This window comes from Emys orbicularis, chromosome 4 (genome assembly GCF_028017835.1).
Source record: "Emys orbicularis isolate rEmyOrb1 chromosome 4, rEmyOrb1.hap1, whole genome shotgun sequence".
NCBI lineage: Eukaryota > Metazoa > Chordata > Testudines > Emydidae > Emys > Emys orbicularis.
This window is the reverse complement of record NC_088686.1, coordinates 109,444,765-109,469,020: the sequence shown is the minus strand read 5'-3', so window position 1 is coordinate 109,469,020 and position 24,256 is coordinate 109,444,765. Positions and strand designations below refer to the sequence as shown.

The 24,256-nt window shown below is 41.8% G+C and overlaps 1 protein-coding gene across 1 annotated transcript in view; it reads left to right on the top strand.

Annotated features, from left to right (window-relative positions):
- PPP6R3 (protein phosphatase 6 regulatory subunit 3) overlaps positions 1-24,256 on the top strand; it is a 134,174-nt gene that overhangs the window by 42,223 nt on the left and 67,695 nt on the right. The window contains exons 4-9 of the mRNA XM_065404344.1: positions 5,720-5,952; positions 7,682-7,868; positions 10,981-11,118; positions 22,766-22,831; positions 23,311-23,423; positions 23,920-24,033. Of these exons, the coding sequence (XP_065260416.1) occupies positions 5,726-5,952; positions 7,682-7,868; positions 10,981-11,118; positions 22,766-22,831; positions 23,311-23,423; positions 23,920-24,033 (845 nt within the window). The 5' untranslated portion in view covers positions 5,720-5,725. The remainder of the gene's footprint in view (positions 1-5,719; positions 5,953-7,681; positions 7,869-10,980; positions 11,119-22,765; positions 22,832-23,310; positions 23,424-23,919; positions 24,034-24,256) is intronic.

The window sequence follows — 24,256 nt, the reverse complement described above, 5'->3', positions numbered from 1 at the left end:
GAGTGTTTCCTATTCAAGAGAGTGTCTCTGTCTCTCTCTCTGGCCTTTAGTTACTCAGAAAAATGGAGTAGCTAATCATGCTTTGCACTTGTATAGGAGATTTCAATGCACTTTCAAATGTAGGTAAGCATTACTGACTTTTACAGCAGACCTAATTAGAGATTTGAATAAAATTGCCTGAGAGGCACCAGTCTAGTACTTGAGACATGGGCCTACTACTTGAGATTGGGGTTCTGTTCCCGGTTCTGCCACAAACTTACTACCTTTGTCAAGACACTGCAAAACTTTAGAGGAGCCATTTTTGTCTTAAAATGCTCAGCTTATTCAAAGCTTTTGTTGAAAACGAATGTGTTCTGAATCTTAAACATTTGCAAGTATGAGGATATTTTATTTTTTAGAGGATCAAAATCAGCCAACTACGGGAAGGCTTCCATCTAACATTAATAAACTGCACACATCTGCCACACCTGGTCCTATAACTCCAAAACATGGGTGGCTATCTCTTGAAGTGAAAGAAAATCTTAGGCTCTCACGTCCTTTCTAAGCTTCTACCACCCAATGGAAGGTAACATACTGATGCACGTAGTTACCAATCTTGCTCCCACTGAAGACCATGGCAAATTCTCATTGACCACACAGGGAGCAAGACAGAGCCGCAGACCACTCTCTGGCCTTAGCTACACTGGCAATTCACAGCGCTGCACTTGCTGCGCTCAGGGGTGTGAAAAAACACCCCCCCCCCGAGCGCAGCGCTGTAAAGCGCCAGTGTAATCAGCGCCTGCAGCGCTGCACGCTCCCTCGCAGCGCTGCAAGCTATTCCTCTCGGAGAGGTGGAGTACTTGCAGCGCTGCGAGACAGCTCTCGCAGCGCTGGCGGCGCGACTACACTCGCGCTTCACAGCGCTGCCGTGGCAGCGCTGTGAATCCGCGAGTGTAGCCAAGGCCTCAGTAAAAATTATTAACTTTGCCTGATTGCAATACCCTTTCTTCAGCTACAACAGGCATGTGAATTTTCAAGGAGACTCTGCTGTATGGAATGTTTGAAGGGATAATTGCTTTGCTAAAGGGAAGCAAATAAACATCAGCAAGTTAAAATTTCAAACCAGCCTAACTTCTTAATCTATAATTCAGATAGTGACACTTTCTTCGCAGTTTGTAGGTACTGTCTCTCTTCCTTTCAGAGTAAATTGGGCAATTTCCTGGCCAACCCAATTTTGGAAGTTAAGTTGGTTGAAACCTTTACTAGTAGAGAAGCTGTAGCTTCTCCAAACATTTAATTCCAGTTCATTTGGGATTTTGAACTACGTTATTTTGCACTAACTTGGTCTGTTTTTAAAAAAAGTGAGTTAAGAGAACTTCTGAAAAACACTCACTACAAGTTTATGGTGACACATAGGCATCTTATTGGGCTTGTGTAGTCTGTATGAAAAGAGACAACAAACAAAGCTAACTAGCGAAATGTTATAGGCGATGTTAATCATGCTCTTAGAGCTATTTTGCCAGCTGTCGACTTCCATGGTATTCATTTTTTTTTTTTTTTTTAAACCTTCTCAATTCTAAGGCCTGGTCTACACTAACCCCCAAATTCGAACTAAGGTACGCAACTTCAGCTACGTGAATAACGTAGCTGAAGTCGACATACCTTAGTTCGAACTTACCGCAGTTCAGACGCGGTCCACACGCGGCAGGCAGGCTCCCCGTCGACTCCGCGGTACTCCTCTCGCCGAGCTGGAGTACCGCAGTCGACGGCGAGCGCTTCTGGGATCGATTTAGCGCGTCCAGACCAGACGCGATAAATCGAACACGGAAGTTCGATTGCCAGCTGTCGAACTACCGCGGTAGTGTAGACCTGGCCTAAGAGTGACTCTTATGAAGTTATCCTGAAGCAGTTGCTTGTGTTGATACTTTTGAGCATGCTTCATGTTTAAAGTCTCAAATTTTGCATCTTGAATTGAAAGCAACAAACATGTTTTTAGGCGCTCTAACTGATACTGAGAGCAACTTTGAGTACAAATTGGGCTTTGGAGATGGTTGAAAATCTAAAGAGCAAGCTATAATAAATGACTCTTTTTGGGCTGTGGATGTATTGGGCCTAATTCTACTCCTGTTGCGGTCAATGGGAGTAGGATTGTGTAACCATACATGAAAGTTCCCCTTTAAAGAATAGGAATCTTTGGTGGGGGAGGAGGTAGAAGAAAACTATCAGTAGAGATGGACTTGTCACTTGCCTGTTTTTCAAAGTTGCTGTGCTCATTTGGAACTGTTCTAAGTCCTCTAGGTAACTGCCAATCATACTTTTAAGAAAGTTCTCTTCTCTTCAGGGTTCCTGGACTTCCCCTTTGGCACATTTTACGGTGTTTATTTTTCCTTATTCCAAGGGACCTGGGCTCCTGTTGGAAAGTGATGGAATAATCTCTGCTCAGCACCTGCCATGTTGAGGGAGCACCCCTAACACAGCTTGCCTGGGAGACAGTTTGTGAAATAACGCAGTAACATGTTTGCAGTAGTATGCCTTTTCTCTTATTATCCATTGTTAAATTTATTTTCAATGAAATTATTGAAACAGATTTTGAAAGGAGGCTTGGGTGAGTGTCTCTTCGTCAGTCATTGCAGAGGGATTTATGTCTGGCATTCTTAACACTAATAGCTGCTACTTGCAAAGCTCCAACTTGTATTAATTATGGGTTGGGGGGTATGGGTAGTTGATCCTATGTAATGGGACTGAAATATACGTTTTGCTGCTGGGTCAACAATACACCTGTTATATTTGTCCATAGTAAATGGTTGCAGAGCTGTAACAACAAATAAGCCAATGTTTTTGAAAACAATTATATAATAAACTTAAGTCAAATTACAAGCTAACACATCTATTGTAAATAAAATCAAATGTATGGATTCTGACTACTCTTGTAAACTTACTAATTTAACTGGTAGGTAAGATTGTTCTTCTGTCTAATTGATTCTTAACATCTTATCTGTACTTGCTTTTTTAATTCTTGCATGGGGTCTCAGATGATTCAAAATGATAGTATATGTTAAATTAAAACTTTCACTTACTGCTTTCCCGTATCAGTTTCAGTGACCCCAGTAAATTTTTTTTTAACCAGGAAACAAAAGTTTAATTTTTTGTTGGATGCTGTAAACATTCTTAAGATTAATATGGGGTGTTTAAGAGAGATTTGCATGTTACACTGGAAAACAATATTGCCCTGGCTAAATATATTTAAAATAGGCATGGTGTACACACACAACCTTACTATAATGTAATTTAGTAGTAACAACACCTAATGACCCTGTTATGCTAGGTGTTGTGAAAAATATTTGCCTTGATATATAGATAGATATACTGTGATGCTGAACTCTGACACTTCGTGTCAGCTAGACTTGATTTACATGCTAAATCCTTAACTTTTTTCCAGAAATTACTATATATACAGATTTTATTTGTAAGTAAATTGACTGCATTCTAGGTATTGTGGATGAAATGTTTAATTTAAATTTTTTGTAGGCTCTATTAGGCGCATGTCTGACAAATGCATAATATACAGTTTGGGTTTGTTGCCTGTGCACTCTAAAACTGATTTTGAATACCAAAAAGTACAGCTCACAGGACACTTCTGCTAAAGTATACATGTCTCTGTATGGTTTCAGAGTGGTAGCTGTTAGTCTGTATCAGCAAAAAACAATGAGTCCTTGTGGCACCTTAGAGACTAACACATTTATTTGGGCATTAGCTTTCATGGGCTAGAACCCACCAGATGCATATAGTGGAAAATACAGGAGCAGGTATAAATACATGAAAAGATGTGAATTGTCTTACCAAGTGTGAGGTTAGTCTAATGAGACAGTTCAATTGACAGCAGGATACCAAGGGAGGAAAAATAACTTTTTTTAAGTGGTAATGAGTGTGGCCATTTCAGACAGTTGACAAGAAGGTGTGAGTAGGGGGAAATTAGGTTTAGGTTTTGTAGTGACCCAACCACTCCCAGTCTTTATTCAGGCCTAATCTGATGATGTCCAGTTTGCAAATTAATTCCAGTTCTGCAGTTTCACGTTGGAGTCTGTGTTTTTGAAGTTTTTTTGTTGGTCTGACCTAAAAGTGGCAATTCTTCAACAAAAACTTCAAAAACAGACTCCAACGTGAAACTGCGGAACTGGAATTAATTTGCAAACTGGACACCATCAGATTAGGCCTGAATAAAGACTGGGAGTGGTTTGGGTCATTACAAAACCTAAACCTAATTTCCCCCTATTGTTACTCACACCTTCTTGTCAACTGTCTGAAATGGCCACTCTCATTACCACTTAAAAAGTTATTTTTCCTCCCTTGGTATCCTGCTGTCAATTGAACTGTCTCATTAGACTAACCTCACACTTGGTAAGACAATTCACATCTTTTCATGTATTTATACCTGCTCCTGTATTTTCCACTCTATGCATCTGATTAAGTGGGGTTTAGCCCACGAAATCTTATGCCCAAATAAATCTGTTAGTCTCTAAGGTGCCACAAGGACTCCTCGTTGTTTCTCTGTATATCCCTCATCCCTTAAGAAAGCTAATACTGTTGCCACTAATGTACTGCAGTAGTGAAAATTTGGTGCTAAGGCCTCTAATTGTAAAGGTACCTGTTACAAAATTTTAATGTTTCATACTGTTCTCTATAGACTGTTTAAAACCATGCTATTACAGACTCAATTTGGCCAGAAGAAAACCTTTCTTTTAATTACTGGTTCTAGCTTTAAAATCCCCTTGAGTCTACTTCCTTCATCGTATGTGAATGAAAAAGGATTTCCTTTAAGACCAGATGATGTCTTATGGAAATAACTCTAGTAGTAGTTTCAAATCCTATAGTCATAACTTGTTGGGGACGGCGTGCTTGTGGTGGTTTACTAAGGATATATGCATAAAAGCAGGAGTTTTTTATCCTATCCATCTGAAGTTGTAATTCCTTCTTTGATTATCACAATTGCCTTTAACAGCATTTATGTGCAAGATCACTTAGGGCAAGAGTACAAGCCTGAGGGTACCAAGGGCAATATCCGTGCAACAAGCCTGAGTTCTGGCTGGAGCACCTATGAAAAATTCTTACTGTCAACAAGAATTCCTTCTGCAGCCTCCTAGGGAGTATGTATGTGTGCCAGAGCATTAGCTCTGCCAGTCTTAGGGAGTATTGGGGGAAGCTTCTGGCACCTTTCTCTGTCCAAAAAAGAGCCCTGTCAGCTGCTCAGCAGGTGGTCTGAATCTGACCCTTACTGAAGATTGTGATTGAAATGGGGCATAAGCAACTGGACCAATGAACAAAACCCCTGTTTTTATACAAATATACCTAACAGAGTACAAGAGAAATCAAAAAAATTAGGAACAGAGTTAACTTTTTCTTTCACACAGCATTAACATGTCATGTCCTTCCAGAATCTTCAAATTCTGGATCTAGCTAATTTTGTTGAAGAGTTAAAACATTGGCTTATCATTCAGCACTTGTGAATTACAGTAAAATAACCCAGCTATAGTCCATGCAGAATCTTTCAGCATCTGATAATGTGTGTCTTGTTCAAGCTTTAGAGGTGTCTTTATTATGTATTCAGGTTCCTTTGGGGTTTAGAGGCTATGAAATGGATATAATGGAGTTCATGGCTTTTTGTTGGGGAGAACTACAAGTTATTAACTGTTAAAATAAATTAGTAAATTAACACTCTACATATGCTTTTCTTCTTGTCCAGACCAGCATGTTTTGGAAATTTGATCTCCATTCGTCATCCCACATAGACACACTTCTAGAAAGAGAAGATGTAACGCTGAAGGAATTGATGGACGAGGAGGATGTTTTGCAGGAATGCAAAGCTCAGAATCGCAAACTTATAGAGTTTCTGTTGAAATCAGAATGTCTGGAAGATTTAGTTTCATTTATTATAGAAGAACCACCTCAAGACATGGATGAAAAGATCAGATACAAGTAGGAAAACACTACTTTTCTGTGAGATTGGGGAGGGGTAGAGAGAAGAAAAATCTGTATTTAATTCCTGTAGGCCAGTCTATAGTGGCACTGGTATGCTCTTAAAGGTTCTGTCTTCTGCTTTATAGTAAGTCTTGCATTTTCAGAGTGTTTTATGCTACTTAACATCATGACTCCTATTAATGCTTATAGATTTAGTATGGTTAAGCCCCCCTCTTCCTCTGAAAACTCCCCCTAAATTGATTTGGTGCCCAAAAGGTGAAAGGGTCCATTGAAGGGAATATCTCAAGTGACTGTCTAGAAAGCCTCACTCCTTGTTGTAGCATTAGAAATAGAGTGATACTAATAGGGATTTGTGGGGAATATACCACCCAATCAAACACTTGGTGTACCCATGTTGTTAATGGCTAGTGAAGATCATTGGGGATGAATGGTAGAGATTTTATTACCGCTGTAAGGGAATGTGGTTAATCTCTAATTATGAACCTTCAGTGTGGAGATATGAACCTGCAGATGTGGCCAAGAACCGTTTTTCATTTGTTTGGCAAAAAAGGGTTCAGACTTCTATTTATATACCTTGCTACAGTTATCCAAGCACTTCTTCCATCTGGCTTAGGCTATTTCAGTGCACTGTACATGGAGCTGCACCTGATGATCACTTGAAAACTAAGGGCATAATGTGGCTGCCATCTTAATAAGCAGTATTTCAGGCAAAGAGTATGTTACGTCAGGCCTCCATAGTTTGCTGTGGCTTCTAGTTAAGTTTTGGGTAGAGATTAAGGTATGTTTAACTAAAGTAACTGAGATGCTGTCCCACAGCTCTTACTGTGTGATATCCATGCAGTTAAAATAAGTCCATATGCTAACTATTGGTTTGTTTAAATTTGTTTTTAAAGCACTTAGAGGCATTTTTTAAAAGAAATAAACTTAAGTGAATAAATGCACAGGACTGTGGGTCTGCATACCTTTGTTACTAAAATACTGGAAAATTGTTTTTTGCTATATAGCTACCCAGTGTAAAGTGGATAAAGCCTTATGTTGTTTTGCATGTAGATATTGTGTATGTTGTAGTATTTTAGATTAAACTATCCAAAAACTGTCCCAGTTTTTTTGTTTCTAACTTGGCATGAGGCAATCTAGTCAACTTGGTAGGGTTTTGTGAGAGATGCTGCTGCCTGAATTAGGGAGACTTTTAACAAACATATTAAAAACGTTAGAAATATTATTGATCCAGAAATCATCATGCTGACTTTGTGGTCTTCATATGAACTCTGGGAATAAAACAGAGTATCAGGACTATCTGTTCTTCGCTTGCTGACACGTGAATCGATCCCACCTCTCCCCCCACCCCCAAGACAAAATGGGAAATGGTTTCTGAAGTGGGGAGGTTAGTGCTCAGACAGGAGGGCTAACCAGTAGATATTAAGCTAAAAGCCCACCATATACTATTTGTATTGCTTCTGACACTCAACTTGTATGATATCTGTACTGCTGCAGTATAGTGGGAGACTGGAGAAGCCTGATCTCAGAATAAAAGCATAAAACCTTTTTACAGACCAGTAAATTTATATTTAGACTAATTTACCCAACTCTCTGCAAATCAGCAGCCTTACGGTTTTCCATATCTGTCCAACAAGCCCACCAAACTGCTTCATTTTGATTCCATATTTTACTGTGTAATATTTGTTTTATAAGCATGAGTGATGGAAGGTGTCCCTTTTTTTTCTAGGTATCCGAATATATCTTGTGAGCTGCTTACGTCAGATGTCTCGCAGATCAATGATAGATTGGGAGAAGAAGAGTCCTTACTTATGAAACTGTACAGCTTCCTATTAAATGAATCCCCTCTCAACCCTTTATTGGCCAGTTTCTTCAGCAAGGTGCTAAGTATTCTTATCAGCAGAAAACCGGAACAGGTAAATATTTACAAGCTCTTCCGTTTGTAGCATGTGCTTCAATAGCTGCAACATTGAGATGCGCTCCTCTGTAGGGCTACCATTTTAAAAGGTTGTAGCTGAATCAAGCAACCGGATTCACTTTTCCCATGACAATTGAAAGTTTTCTAGTAGAGATGAACACTAAGAATATAACAAAATCTGGGTAACTCACACTGACTTATCTTGTCCTAACTTTGTTTATCAGAACAGCTGTCTGGTCAGAAATGTGTTACTAAGGGGAAGTATTTTCTTCCGCCCACTCCTGAATTGACTGCTTGCTGTCACCATCCCTTAGTTAAAGATGTTTAATAGGTTGTTTTAAGGCCAGAAGGGACTATCATGATCATCTAGTCCCCTTTGTAAAATTCTTGTATAGTGCAACCTTTACAAAATATTTGAAAATAACCTCTTCAGTTTGTCTCAGTTCAATAAGATTCCTTTTCTGTATATTCAAATCCATCCTCTCCAATATAGGCAATGTCATTAGCACTGCTAGAAATCACCCATTCTGTGTCTTGTTACTAGTCTCTTGTGCTTAATGATCTGATGATAGCAGCAGTGTATCAGTATCACTAGTAGTCTGTTTAGGCCTATTCACAGACCACAGATAGAGCCTACTTAAATTTTTGCATGGTTCTGATAACTGTAGCTAACTGTTTGCAGAGTGCACAAAGCATTTTTCATTGTACTGTGGTGTGTGAAGAGCCATGGCCTATCCTTGCTTACCACACTAGTTATTCTTGTGTAAGTAGATTCTGGGTAGCTTTTCTATATTGCCTGAGCTGCTATTGCCAGAAAGAGAATTGTTTTTGTGGGGTTTTTGTTCTTTTCCATAGTGCAATGCACTTTTTATTTTCCTCCCAGAAAGAGACCTTGAAAGTGGACTGACTGAATAACCCTATTACTTGTACAAAATTGTGGGTGGCCTCAATTAAACAGTAAATCCTGTTAGATGGAGCCCAACTGGATATAGCTTGGTTCTAATTATAGTAAAGTGTTGGATCAGGGTACAGGAAGGTTGTCCCTGGTGTAGATAAAGTAGTTCTTTTTTAGTAGTGTGGATAGTACTTTAAAGCTAAACCTGTAGATGGTCCATGACTCCAGCATGGTTCATGCTAAATGATGTGGCCTACACTAGATAATGGAACCGTATCGTAAAAAAAATTCCCTGTAAGGTTCTACTTGTAGAATAGATGTGCCTTTTGCCTTCTCTCTGGGCAAAATTTGGGGGTGTAATTCACCACCAGTATAGCTTGACTGGTGGAAGCTGTAATGTATAGACAGGGCTCAGGGTTTTCCCACCGGGTCATCTAATCGTGCCTGAGCTCAGTCTGCACTACAGCTTCCTTTGTTGCTATTACCAGTGGAGTTGGAGCAGTGATGAATTATGCAATTCAATTTGTGGCTGTGTAGACACAGCCACAGTATAGCTTTCAGACCTGTTTTTTTTCAGCATGGATATTTGTGGTTCCAATAGTATGTTAAAGTCAGGAGTGGTGGCGGAGAAAGAAGAGAGTTGCTGCAGGAAATGTGAGGGCTGCAGTACCATCTTACAGCTCACTATTGCTATCCCCATTTGTTTAGCTTATCATTGCTTTGCAGAGGTAAGATGGGCACGACAGCTCTTATAGGGGCCTCCCATCTTACTCATCTCCTTCTCCCCTCCATTTTCTTTTTTTTAATTATTTTTATTTTTAAAGCTCTTTGTGTGGAGAGGTCTGTGCGCAAGCAAGAACTTGGTCTAAAGTGGAGCAGACCACAGAACTGTAACTGGTCCCAGCAGCTGGGATCCTCTACCTCTGACTCCTTAAATATCATAGAGAAGCTATCAAGAATAAGTGTCCTCTTTCTCCTGTGATGCCAGGACAATATCCTGTTCCATTGGGGTTCTATCCTCCTTCCCCTTGTGGTTCAGTACTGTCTGCTCCCCCAACACATACCACATCTCCCTAGGAAAACTTGCTCTTTCCTGACACTCTTCAAGAACAGTTTTGGGTAAAACTATCTGATTATTGTTGGCCTTATGGGTGAAGGAGCATCTTTATATAAAAAAAAAAAAAGAAAGCCTATTGATAAATCTCTGTGGGTTTCCACAACCGTTATAAAAATTTTGCTGTAGCTAGTGGAACCATATTTTGTGAAGCAATTTTCAAGAACGTAAGTTTTGGGAAAGGGCAAATTTTGGGACTTAGCTGAAGTAAGTGCCAGACAAATTGAATGACTTCTATGATACTGATCTAATGCATTGGATTTCAGTGGCTAGATAGCATGCATAGTGGTATCTGGTTACCTGTTAACAGGTGTGAACTAGTCTGTTACAAAGTACTCTCACAATGCAGTTCTGTTCATGCTGCTTCCCTTAATGTGTTAAATGCTTTGTTTCAGTGCTTGCTTTAATTTTATGAATTGCTTTAGAAACTCTCCTCAGCATAAAGGATTCCCATAATCTTCTAACAGTCATAACTTAATTTGTGTGTTTCCACTGAGTGCCAAGTGAGATTTACAGTATTCTTCTCTTATTCAAATTATTGCTGTGGGAAGACTCTAAAGAAACCTACTTATTTGACTCAGCACCACCAAAAAAATCTCCTTGGCCCACATTTCTATTTGTCATACGCAACTTCTTAAATTTTGTAGATAAGCCAAATAAAAATAAGAAATGTTTCCACACTTTGCAGTTCCAATGAAAAGTTTTTAAATAATCCCCTGCAGTGTTTAAAATCCAAATAATGCAGCACTAAGAATCTGAAAGTGGAATAGGCTTGGTTTTCATTGTCCAAGCTAAATGAAATGCAACAAGTAAATGACTAAATAAAAAAAGGAGAAATAAGGTGTTAATAACCCAACTAAAGATCTGCTTGAAGTGCTTTAAACTGTTCTTCTTTAGTTTAAAAGGACAGTGTTAAAAAGTCTGCCTAATTTTGGATTGCCCACTCTAGATGGGTGAACATTTTGTTCAGAAATCTCTTCTCCTGCCTTCACCACTCTCAAAACTTGTGAAACAGAACATATTTGAAATACTAATCTACTAGGGGAAATAAAAAGTACTTGCAGCAAAATGTAAACTTGTTTTTTTTATTATTTCTTCTAGATTGTGGATTTCTTAAAGAAAAAACATGATTTTGTAGACCTCATTATAAAGCACATAGGGACCTCTGCTATTATGGACTTGTTGCTCAGGCTGCTTACTTGTATAGAACCTCCACAGCCCAGGCAAGAAGTATTAAATGTAAGTAAAACTATGACTTGTTATAGTGGTTGGCATGGGTGAACTCTTAGGACCTGTCTGTTACGCTAGTCTAGTTTAACTTCACGTGGTTTAAACGTATATGGTGGCACTGGTGTAAACTCCTGTGTTTAAATAGAAATTGCAAGAGTGACTAATCTCTCACAAGACTTCTCTTCTCCCAGTTTGTTTTTAACATCTGTTTAACTCAGACCCTTGTGTTTTAAACTGCCTTCTAAAGATTGGCCTAAACAGTTTGTGGTCATTTTAATTGTTGTTTTTAAACCAATTAGGCCTTGTCTACACTTAAATTCTGCTGGTTTAACTATGCCAATATAGTTAAAGCAGCAAAAACCCTGTTGTAGATGCAGTTCTACTAGTATAGCTAGTGTAGATGAAGTTAAGTTGGTATAGCTTATTTCACTTTATTAAACTGAAATAAGATAGGTCAGTATAATTATATCTACATGAGGGGAGTTCTGCTGGCGTAAAATTAATTTAATTTAAAAAAAAAAAAAAAAACACTACCAATATAGTTATGCTGGTAAAACAGTGTTAGACCAGGTCATGGTTAAACTGGTGCAAACCCCAAGTGTGGTCACACTTATATCAGTTTAAAACTGTTACTGGTTTAGCTTGTCAGTTTTAAACTGGTATGAGTTTGCACCAGTTTCATTAAGTCAGTCTTCAAACTTCCCTAATTGGTCAGTCTTCAAACTTGCACTGTAAATTGGTCAGGTTCTACTTTTTTATCTCTTGGTGGCCATGCTAAGCAAGGCCCTACTCTTGATGGCATTTCTCTGATTGTTCAGGTCTGCACTACAAATGTATGCCAGCATAGTAGTTATCTTGCTCAGGAGTGTGAGATGTGGGTTTTGTGACCTGGTATATCTACACTAGCAACACTTTGCCACTATTATATACTGATATACCAGTACCAGCAAAGCACTTCTGAGACCTGGCCTCTGTTTTGGATGTAACACAATAATCAGGGGAACTTGTGTGGGAGAATGGAGGGATTCTGGGAGCCCCTCGTGTGTGCAAAGCATTGTTCCTACAGAAGCAACAAAATGTACAACCCTTTATTAATGTTACCTTGATACTCTGAGAAACTATCTATGCTTTTTTCCCTGAAGTTATTCATGTAAAGAAGGCTTTTTTTGAAAGCCTCATATGTTGGTGGTGGTGGTGGTTTATTTGACGTAATTGTTTCTTTGCATCTTTAAAGTTCAGCTTTGGGCCTTTTGTAAAATATAGTTCTGATCTCCATTGTAACTGGAACTATAGCTTTTTGTATTAGGAAGCCTAATGTTTCAAACATGTGCATGAGTTAGGATTGCACAACTATGAGATGCAGCGTGACCTGTTTAAAGCCTCAATTAAATACGTGGTATCTAGATGTAGTTCCATAATCTGTAAAACTCTAGGAATTCAGGAATACCGTGAACTTTTAAAATATTATGCTGAGTAGTTCACAACTGTTCATTTTGGAGTCTTGTATTTGAATTGCTGTGTATTTGTGGCAGGTTGCCACAAATGTGGCTTTTTTAGAAACAAACAAAACTTGTGTGATACTAGTGCTTGAAAGAGGTACTAACAACATGACCTGAATCAGGTACTGTATAGGCAAGATACTGTACTATGTTTCTGGGTACTGTAGTACTCCTACAACTAAGTTATGGGCTTTTTTAATAGTGACTGTGAATTGATTGTACGGTAACTCCTTGCTTAACTTCGTAGTTATGTTCTTGAAAAATGCGACTTTAAGTGAAACGATGTTAAGTGAATCCAATATCCCCATAAGAATTAATGTAAATGGAGGAGGGTTAGGTTCCAGGGAATTTTTTTTCTGCCATACAAAAGACATTGTATACATATAAAGTATAAATTTTAAACAATTTTAAACAATTTAATACTGTAATCAGCAATGATGATAATGAAACTTGGTCAAGGTGGTGGAGTCCGAGGGTGGAAGAGGGTGGATCGTCTGGCTGCTCCTCTTGCTGTTTTTGCTGAACCTTTCCAACTCGAAAAAGCACATCTAGAGATTGTTTTGCTTTCCCTTTTCTCTCCCCCTCCCCCCCCCCCTCTGTAAATTTCTTTATAGCAATTCATTGCATGACCAGCTCCCCTAACCACTTCGGAGCTGTGTTCCCTGTTAGGATCATCATCACTAAGGATTTGCAAGCCAGCAGCTTCAATCATTTGGAAAGCTTCAGAAAGATGTTTGGCAGTCAAATTTCGATGGGTTGGTGGTTCTTTTACTTCTTGGCCCTCTTGTTCCATTGCTCTCATAACCTCTAGTTGCATCAGATTTTCATTGGTTAGCTCTTCTCCTTGTGATTGCAGAAGCTGTGTAACGTCAGCTTCTTCCACCTCATCAAAACCTGCTTTCATGGCCAAGCCAAGGATAATTTTCTTCATAGCGGGGACAACATCTTTAAATCCTATTAAGTCTTTGACACGTTCAGGCCACAGCTTTCCCCACACACCATTCATGCATGCCTGAGTAACTTCAGCCGAGGACTCACCGATGTTATCGATGCACTTGCGGATGTTATAATCACGCCAAAATTTACGAATTGTAGGCTTGCCTTCCCCATCGGTGCCTCTGATGAGCTGGTCAAAAGTACGGTGTAAGTAATACCCTTTAAATGCAGCAATGGTGCCTTGGTCCGTGGGTTGGATGAGTGATGTGGTGTTAGGTGGCAGAAAGACAACTTTAACGTTTTCACACAGGTCGTCCAGGTTGATTGGATGAGCTGGTGCATTATCAATAAGTAATAAAATCTTGAAATCAAGATTTTCCTTGGCACAATATTCCTTCCATGCAGGGACGGCATAGAGAGTCAGCCATTCTGAAAAAAACAGTTATCCATGCCGCCTTATTGGATGTCCAAATGACCAGAAGGTGTTCCTTTGAAAATCTCTTGAGAGCTCGTGGTGTTTCGGATTGGTACGCTGTCAGCGGTTTCATCTTCATGTCTCCGGTAGCATTACCACCTAAAAGCAAGGTTAGGCGGTCTTTAGCTGCTTTAAATCCGGGCACTGTCTTCTCTTGGGAATGTAAGTCCATTCAGGCATCCTCTTCCAGTAGAGGCCAATTTCATTGACATTGAAGACTTGCTTAGGTGAATAGACACCTTACTTGATTATTCTCTTGAGATAGTTGGGGAATTTTTTAGCTGCTGCAGTATCTGCATTAGCTGCTTCACTGGACATCTTGATGTTATGGAGGTGGGAAGTGCCTCTTGAACCGATCAAACCATCCCCGACTTGCCGTAAACGTCTCTGGCTGTGATCCTTCACCGTGGTCTCTCTTCAAATTGTCATACAAACTTTTTGCCTTAGCTTGTATCACTAGCAAACGTAGAGGCAAGTTCTGCTGGTTTTGGTCCTCTGTGCACACTTAGAGAAGATGCTGAGCACTAGCCCATATCTTGTTGGCATTACTCCGACCTAGACCGCCTAACCTTGCTTTTAGGTGGTAATGCTACCGAAGACATGAAGATGAAACCGCTGACAATGTACCAATTCTCACGGTGGTCGGAGTAAGACCAGAGCGATGCCAATGTCTACCGCAAGCTCGCCTACATCAAAACGCCTTAAAACGTCTGATTTAGTACACAAACTAATCGTTTTCCTGGTTTTCTTACTGCTAGTGGTACTGCTCCTGCTAGGCACTCCACTATCACTTGCTGAGTGTTTTTGACTCATAATGCTGGGTGATATTGTACAATCACAACGAGCTAGAAATGTTCAGGGAATATTCTACTTGTACAGACACAATGTAAACAACAATGGGTGTTTACTATAGTCTAGTATGTCTGTTGCTATAGTAGTTTCCGCCCGATGTGCATGAAGAGCGATACATAGCCCTCCACCATTACATTTAAAACAGACTTGCACAGGGCCACTGGAGCAATGTCCTATCTCAGCTCCTTGAGCCCTTTCTGTTTCTTGCTCACGCACGTTAGCAGCTCCCCTTTCCCCAAATCTTCCTGCAGTCACTAATCAGAGGATTGTCTGGGGTCCTGCTCACGAGCTCCCTGAGCTTCTCCTAATGCAACCGTGTTGATATCAGGTGGGATATTTCCCAGCGAATGCCTTGCTGCTAAATGATGAACTAGCACTCTGCTGAGCCCTCAAGGGTAAACATGTTGTTGTTAGTGTAGCCTCACACTCTACAAGGCAGCACTGAGGGAGGAGACACAATAGAGACACGGCAGAGGCTGCAAACACTTCCCTGGGGAAACTCAACATGATGATGAACCCACGCTATCCCTCTGGAGTGTGCACAGTAGTGCAAGTAGGGTGGTACCCTCCAGTATGCAGTACTGGCAAGAGGTTTTTAGCAGGTACAGGGTACTGGAAAGACTTGGGGCTAGCCCCCACCTCCGGAGGGATGGGGTGGGGCTATGCTTGGGGCTAGGGAGGGCATTCATTCTTTATATGGCTTTAAAAGCACAATACATATGGTAACAAACTTAAAGGCTTTGTTTAAGTTTGTTAGCATATATATTGTGCTGTTAAGTTGGTCAGGAGTCCTCAAGAGGGGAGGGGTGGGGGGGACGGAAGGTGTTTAAACAGTGTTTTTGATTCTGTTTTATCCCCATTGGTCTGAATTATCCATGACATTCATACTGCATCACATCAAGTCCAAATCATTAGAGGAAAGCCTCTGCTTGCACTGACCAGAGGATGTTTGGATTCTCATGTCAGCCCAGTTCTGCAGCCTGATGGGAATCAGGTGTTGTCCCCAGTGTACACAGACTAGTTTTGGCTCCAAAGAAGAATTCTAACATGCATTTTGTTAAGTGGAACTGGAGCACCAAAACAAAGAAAACAAATGCCTTATTTCCCAGCTTTGTGGGTGAGAGAACTATAAGTGAAGATTATAACTGATGGCCTTAAAGCAGCTGGCTCAGGAATCTGCGAAGAACTTTTCTGAAAATATGTTCCTCATCTTAGCAACGGAGCTAAGACTTATCCTCACATCTGCCCACCTTTATTCGAATGAAGCTCCTTCTGATCTGACAGCTCTAGCATTGTCTGTTTCATCCAGAACAATTTACAAACTTGGAACCTAATCCTGTAAACCCATAATCATTTGATCAATCCCATTGAAGACAATGGGACTATTTGCATGACTATGGACCACTTTTGTGGTAAGAGTTTCAGGAGTCTGCTCTGTTCCTATAAAGGAAGTTGAATCTCCCATTGAATGCAATTTTTGGGTACAATACCATAATGCAGTTTAGGATACAGTTCGACTTAAAATGTGTCTTTTAATAAGTCATACATATGCTGAAATGGCTCCTCACCCAACTCACATATTCCATATAAACAGACAGAAATACTATATTTGGGGGAAAGTGAGTAGTTAAGCATGTTCATGTTTGTATATACAAACACCCATTTCATCACTGTTCTGGAAAATATAGTTGAATTTAATTTTCTATGGAATTGGAAGAAAGTTTAACAGCCCCAATTGTTTTCTGTGTTAATCAGTCTGTACCTGAAAAAAATGACATGCCTTCTAAGAGAAAAGAATCAGTCCACATTTACTGAAAAAAAAATTCCTTCCAACTGGTGTTCAGAAGAGTGCTACAAGACACATGCATAACCTCATGAGCAGAGGGTGGAGAGGATACCCTCCCACATTGACCAGCAAATAAATAAAATAAAATAAAATTAATAATAATAAAATCTCAGAGGCAGAGGTTCACAGATTTGGAAACCTAAAAACCTGTGCTATGCTTTAAACCACCTCAGTACATACTAGGTTTCTGAACATTAAAAAGTTAACTGCAAAGGAACACTGAAGCCCATTAACCTGAATGTGTGCCCATATGCCCTCACTGACTAAAGGCTCAGTCACACCTGAACAGATAAGAATGAACCTTGCCCTTTTAGGCTAAACAGAGTCATGTCACTGGCTCCATCTCTGTTCTTACATAACAGATAACAAAACTCCAGTGGGGAATGGTGCTGGCACATAGGATCTCAGGTATGTGGTGTGATTTTTCAGAATCTCTTTTGGGAATAGTCATGTACGTGAAATAGCTGGTACTTTTGATTATGCTATTTCTATGCATGTATCATCTTGATATCTGAAGTTATGAATATTAGCTATGTTTACTATATGTTTGCTCCTGTGGTAATGCCCATAAGGTATTTAGCTAGCACATGAAGAGACAAGTCAAGTTGAATGGCCCATTAAGGAACACTTAGCTCACAGTGGACCCTGGAAAACGCCTGTCTACACTTAATGGACTTTTCCTGTGAACGTTCTAACTAGAATATGGGTGAGGCTGATGGACAGGTAACTTGCCCATATGACTCCAAACACCATCTTTCACAGTGAGAACAGATTTCCCTTCACTTGCCAGAAGGTGGGGCCCCGAGCTGGGGGCGGCGCGGAGAGGAGTCACATAGAGGGTCATGTGGGGAGGTCACGTGCCCCCCACCCCTTGTGTCACTCCCATGAGTGCAGTACTGGCAAGAAATGATTTCTACTTGCACCACTCCCTCCTCCGGACGGCGCATGCATGGTTGCCCAGGCACTGACTTTCCAAAGTGCCGGGGAAAGGGAGGATGCTCAAGCCCCGGCTCTGGCCCAGGCCCATCCCCCTCCTCTGAGCGCATCCTCACTCCTCTTCTCCCCCCCCCCCCCCCCCAGCCTCCTAAATACCATGAAATAGCTGATTGCTGCAGGCAGCGGGGAGGCTACAGGTCTCCCACCCACAGCAATCAGCTCTTTTGTGGTGTTCAGGGGGCTCTGTGGGGGATGGGGGGAGGAGTGAGGACATGGCGCGCAGCGTCCCCCCTCTCCCCCCCCCCCCCCCGGTGTCGCCCGCCTGCACCAATCAGCTGTTTTGTGAGCGTTCAGGAGGCTCGGGGGGGGGGGGGGAGGCTGCGCATTGCGTCCTTGCTCCTCCCTCCTGCCCAAGAGCCTTCTGAATGCCCGTGAAACAGCTGGTTGCTGTGGGCGGGAAGGAGGGGGGAGTTGCTGATCCGCAGGGCCACCGAGGGTTAGGATCAGGGACGTAACAACAAAACAACGTTAACCTGGACGATGTTAAGTGAGGAGTTACTGTAGGCATTTTTGTTCTGTCCCTAAGTGAACTTAAGTCCTAGATATAACCTGCTGCCAGTAACCTTTCTAACATGCTGTATGGTCTTGTGTGTTCATGGAGAAAATGTTTTTAGTATCTAGAAAATTACCACCATTATAAAAGAGCTTCTTCGAGTGATTGCTCATGTCAATTCCAAGTAGGTGTGTGCACGTCGCGTGCATGATCATCGGAAGGTTTTTCCCCTAGCGGTACCCGTTGGGTTGGCTGTGGAGCCCCCTGGAGTGACACCTTCATGGCTGCGTATATAGGTCTCTGCCAACCCGCCGTCTCTTCAGTTCCTTCTGACCACCAGTGACAGTCATTGGAACAGCTCTCTCTCGAGTTTGCAAGTGCTTCCCTAGTGTTCTTCTTTCTTGTCTATCTGTAAATAGTTATATAGCTTTAGTTGTAGTTTAGTATATGTTAGTTAGTTTTACATTTGGGGTTTCCCCCCATAACCCTTTCTACGGGACCGGGGCATGCCTCAGTCTCAGGGCTTCGAGTCATGCGGGTCGTGCCTTAAAGCCATGGCCAAAGGGGACCCACACAATTGCTGTCTCAAGTGCCTGGGTGAAAGTCACCAGTCCGACAGGTGCAAAATCTGCAGGGGCTTTACCTCCAGAACTAAAAAGGAGTGGTATTCTCGGCTGAAAGTCCTCCTCATGGAGTCAGCCCTTCGCCCCGTGGCGGTGTTGGATCCAGCACCGGGAACTTCAGTATGCAGTTCCCCGGCTTCTGTGCAGGAGGCTTCAGTGCCGAGGAAAGACTCATCTAAGGAGCCCTGGCACCGCCATTCCCCGACACAGATAACCAGCTCCAGTGTGCAGCACTGCTTGCAGTCACCAATGCTGCATAAGAACAAAAAGGCTGATGGGGGCACTCCCCTACCAAGCCATCAGAGCATGCGGGCACTAGTTGGGTGCGTCCCGCGTCGGGACACTCGGCCTCGGGCCTACCTATACCGGCAGCATCGACTCCAGCCTCATGGTGAGGTCCGTCAATTTGGTCCTGGTGGACTCCCTGGGGCGGGAGGAACTGGAGGAGGATCGGGGTCTTCCTTCCACGCCCGACACATTTGAGGCATCAAGGGATCTGATTGCCATGACTGCACAGTCTCCTATCCCATCAGCCCGTGTACCAGCACCAACAGCGGCACCGACACTTGTCTGCCACAGGGGCAAGTCCACTATGATATGGCACCATTCCACAGCACTATCTGGGTCCGCTCCACCATGGTTGGGCTCAGACTTTTCTTCGGATTTAGAGGCGGACTCCTACATGTCTCGCCGGAGCCAGTACCGCTCCCAGCGCTGCCACAGGCGGGATGAGGGGCAACCGGTGCCTATAATGTCCTGACCCCCTCAATGGCAGGGGCCGACTCAGCCCTTTTGGACAGCATGAACCTATCACCAGGCCCAAGTGCTGAGGTATGGGGCCATGTTGGTCCGTGCTCCTCCATCGGCCTCCTTGGTCACCCGAGAACCCCCTTGTGGTTGGGACGCTAGTCCTCTCATGTGTAGGAAGACTTCTGTATGTGTTCTCACTCTTCCCTCTTATCCACAAAGTCCTCCTCAAGGACTGGCAAGACAAGACATGGCTTATTCTTGTAGCACCAGCATGGCCCCACCAACACTGGTTCTCCACGATGTTAGACCTCTCGGTGGACACACCCATGATTCCGAACCTCATCACGAAGGACCACGGCTGCCTCCAGCATCCCAATCTGGAATCTCTCCACCTCACAGCATGGAAACTCCATAGCTGAACTTGTTAGAGTTTCAGTGCTCCGACTTGGTTAGGGAGGTGCTTCTGAGCAGTAGAAAACCCTCCACTCGCGCCACTTATCTGGCCAAGTGGAAACTGTTCTCTATTTGGTCCTCGTAGAAGGGTACCCTCTCCGCTCCAATCCTCAATCCCCTTTATACTGGACTAGTTACTCTACTTAAAGCAACAGGGGCTGGCGGTCTCGTCAATTAAGGTGCACCTGGACACTTCCTTAAGGAGTTAGACACACTACCCACAGGTGCGGCGACTGATTTCCACCCCCCCCGGACCTCAACCTGGTCCTCTCCAGGCTCCTGAGACCCCCCCTTTGAGCCTCTAGCAACCTGCTCTTTGCTCTCTCTCTCTCTTGTAAGGTGGCTTTCCTTATGGCCATAACTTCAGCCAGAAGGATGCCTGAGCTCAAAGCGTTAAATTCTGAGCCCCCTTATAGAGATTCTATAAGGACAAGGTGCAATTGTGGCCACACCTGGCCTTTCTTCCCAAAGTAGTTTAGTTTTGCAGTTCCATGCAAATCAGCACATTTTCCTGCCAGTGTTCTTCCCAAACCTGCATGCCAGTGACAGGGCGCGTATGCTCTGGACGTTAGACACGTACTGGCTTTTTACATTGAGCGTACAAAGCTGTTTAGAAAGTCGATGCAACTCTTCAACGCCATCGCTGAAAGGATGAAAGGGCTTCCTATCTCATCCCAACAAATTTATTCTTGGATCACGGCCTGCATCAGGAAGTGCTATGACCTGGCAAAGATTCCAGCCCCGGCATTGATGGCGCACTCCACCAGAGTGGAGGCTTCATCTGCAGTGTTCCTGGTGCAGGACCCCATTCAGGATATCCGCAGGGCAGCAACGTGGTCGTCTGTCCATACCTTTCCGTCTCACTGTGCCATTACACAGCAGGCTAGGGTTGATGCCCTTGATGAACTCTGACCCCTCCGGGAAACTGCTTAGGAGTTACCTACTTGAGATTGACCTGAGCAATCACTTGAAGAAAAAACGGTTACCTACTATACCTAACATAACTGTTCTTCGAGATGTGTTGCTCATGGTCATTCCACGACCAACCTGCCTCCCCTCTGTTGGAGTATCTGGCAAGAAGGAACTGAAGAGGCACCGGGTCGCAGGAACCTATGTACCTTGCCATGAAGGCGCCACCCCAGGGGGCTCCAGAGCCGACCCAGCGGGTACCGCTAGGGGAAAAACCTTCCGACAATCGCGCACGCGGTGCACCCACATCTACTTGGAATGGACATGAGCAACACATCTCAAAGAATAACAGTTACGGAAGGTAGGTAACTAGTTTTAATAAAAAACTAATCACTTTAGATTAGGGATACTCTATATAAAGGTAGGCTTCCAAGGGTAGCTTCCTTCAAATGCACTTCAGATACTTTGCACTTGAGTTGTATTGAATTTTTATGTATAAAATTTTATTTTATTTATAATTTTTTTTATAAGAAAAGAATTTTTATAGTTATGAACAAAACTTTAAAAACTACTTTAACCTAATAAGATTTGAAAAGCTCATCACTGATAGCGTCTTCCTTCTCAATTAACAATATTGTCTTCACTGGAGAACGCAATCCACATAAAGGAAACTAAGCATAGAAAATTACTGCAGATCTGGTATTTAATGGCACTGCATTCCCCCCCCCCCCCCCCCCCCTGAATTTATCACTTACAAAGCTCTGAATAGTTTGGGTGTGGGTAACCTGAGATACTGCCTTTTGCAAATGCAGCAAGTATGGTATGAGATCAGCAGAGCTACTTGAGCTAGAGCTCCCTTATTATAAATGGCAGGGAGTTTTGGCAGAATGTACTTGGGGAGGATTTCTTGAGATGAATCCTGCCTGGGTTTGCCAGCACCTAGATGCATTGACCACTTCAGCATGCAGTTTGAAGTCTCTCCCCAGGCTTTAGGGGAGGGGGTTTGCTTGAGAGTTATTGTTTTTAATATATTTGCTGATGAATCTGTATAAGTGAAAGAAACCCACTTTTATATGACATTTTGTGTACTTGCGTTTGTAAAAGCCTCTGAGCCACCCATCCAGTGCCTCAGGAGTCCATTCCAAAAGTTGAATTTTATTTCTTTATGTGCACGGATACAAATTCTTAACTTGCCAACAGAGCTTTTTTTAATGCTGTTTAATAACAGTTTGGTAACATGTTCCTCAGAGGGCTACATTGACCGTTTTAGCTATTTGCACTAATACATTGGAGTTTGGGGATATGTGTACACATCCAGTATGTGAAGATAAGCCTTCTGGGGTCCCAAGGCCTGTACATGGTATTTCCTTTTTCTTCAGGTCCAGTACGGTAATGTATTTTTCTCATAGAGAAGAGTTCTTTTCTATAAGTTGAGAAAATAAGGAAGAAAGTTTGGAAGATATGGAGCCAGTACCTCTCAACATTGTTGTTCATTATCTAGTTATAATGCAAAATGGCAAGTGTGATGCCACTATCTCCAAGCAAATAGAATGTCTTTTTCATAAATTGTATTTAATTACTTTCCACAAAAGATTATAATAGGCCAGCAGTAGTCACTGGCACTACACATTTCTGTTCTACTCTTGGTATCTACTCTGAAAATTTTGAATTTATTATACAAAAATATTAATTTGAAGAATAAGAATGCTACTAAAGAAATTGTGATAGATGACCTTCGACATGCTCAGGTTATGCTTTGTATATTTCTCTGATTTAAAGGAAAAATACTGCATTTTTATTCAATATCACTAAATTTTTTTACAGTGGTTAAATGAGGAGAGAATTATCCAGCGGCTTGTAGAAATTGTACATCCGTCTCAAGATGAAGATGTAAGTACTATTTTGTGCTTGTCAAGATCCAGCTGTTTAGCTTATTAATTACTACTGTTACAAGCAGTTATGATTCTAGTAGGCCTATCTTAGCTGATAGAAAATCTTAAAGCAATATTGTAATCAGAAATAGGACTTTAATGTCAGTATTGACTTTACTTATTTATGGAATTAGTACTTATTATCTGACCTGCATCAAAGTCTGGCCCCTGAAATTCTTGAGGGGATGAAATAGGATGGCAGGAGTCTCCTAGCAGTGCTATTCTGCCATCTTGGTGGCAGTGGAATGGAGTCCTGTCTAAAGGCATTTGATGTTTAGAAATGTGTTGAAAAAACTTTACCTTCCCCGTAAAATAACATAAATTGCTTGGCATCTGGTCGTGTTTTTTGTGCACAACTTCATAATTTCTGGGATGAAAGGATTCTTTAGATAGTGTGTAGTCCTATACTGCTCTTACAACAATTTTTTTCTTTTTCAGAGGCATTCAAATGCATCACAGTCGCTCTGTGAAATTATTCGCCTGAGCAGAGACCAGATGTTACAAATACAGAACAGTTCAGAACCAGACCCGCTGCTTGCAACTCTAGAAAAGTATGTTGGACAGTTTAACTTCTGATTTATTTGCCTTGTAATCTCTGAGAATGGTGGCATTTATTTTTAGTTATTTGAAGCCTTTTGGAAATAACAATAATTACTTTCCCATTACATGCATCCAACAAAATATATGGGTGTTTCCTGAAGTAACTAAATTTATGAAAGTGAGCAAAGCTGAATTTAATTTGACATCACACAGTTTTAGGCATGGTAGGTCTGGTCTGATAGTTGTGCATTATGCTGGCACTTAACAGAAGTCTGGATTTAAAACACTTAGATCTGCTGCTGTGGGCTAATAACTGCCAGAAAAATGGTGAAGGAAACCAGTTTGATATTGTGGAAGGAGGGGAAAAATGTGAAAATGGCTCTGAACCTCCATCCAATCTTGGCCAGCAGTTTTACAAAGAAACACTGTAGCTACTTGTCTCTGTATAAACACTTATTTGTATTTTTAAAAGTTGTATGTCTAACTTTATTGATGTTTTCTCTCTAGGCAAGAAATTATAGAACAGCTACTATCAAATATTTTTCATAAAGAGAAAAATGAATCTGCAATAGTCAGTGCAATCCAAATATTACTGACCTTACTTGAGACAAGACGACCAACGTAAGACTACTCTCCCCCCCCCCCCCCCCATCTGTGATCACATCCTTTGTGAGATTTGTGCTGCTGCTGAATTTACCTTTTGTAGAGGTGGCATGACTTGCATCCTTCCATGAACTGCAGGAATGTATTATGCACTTCCCCCACCCCCACTCCCCAACAGGTGTCTGCCAGCTTCCCACCTGGAAGGGTCCTCTTGATCTAATGTAAAAACGTAGCCATATAA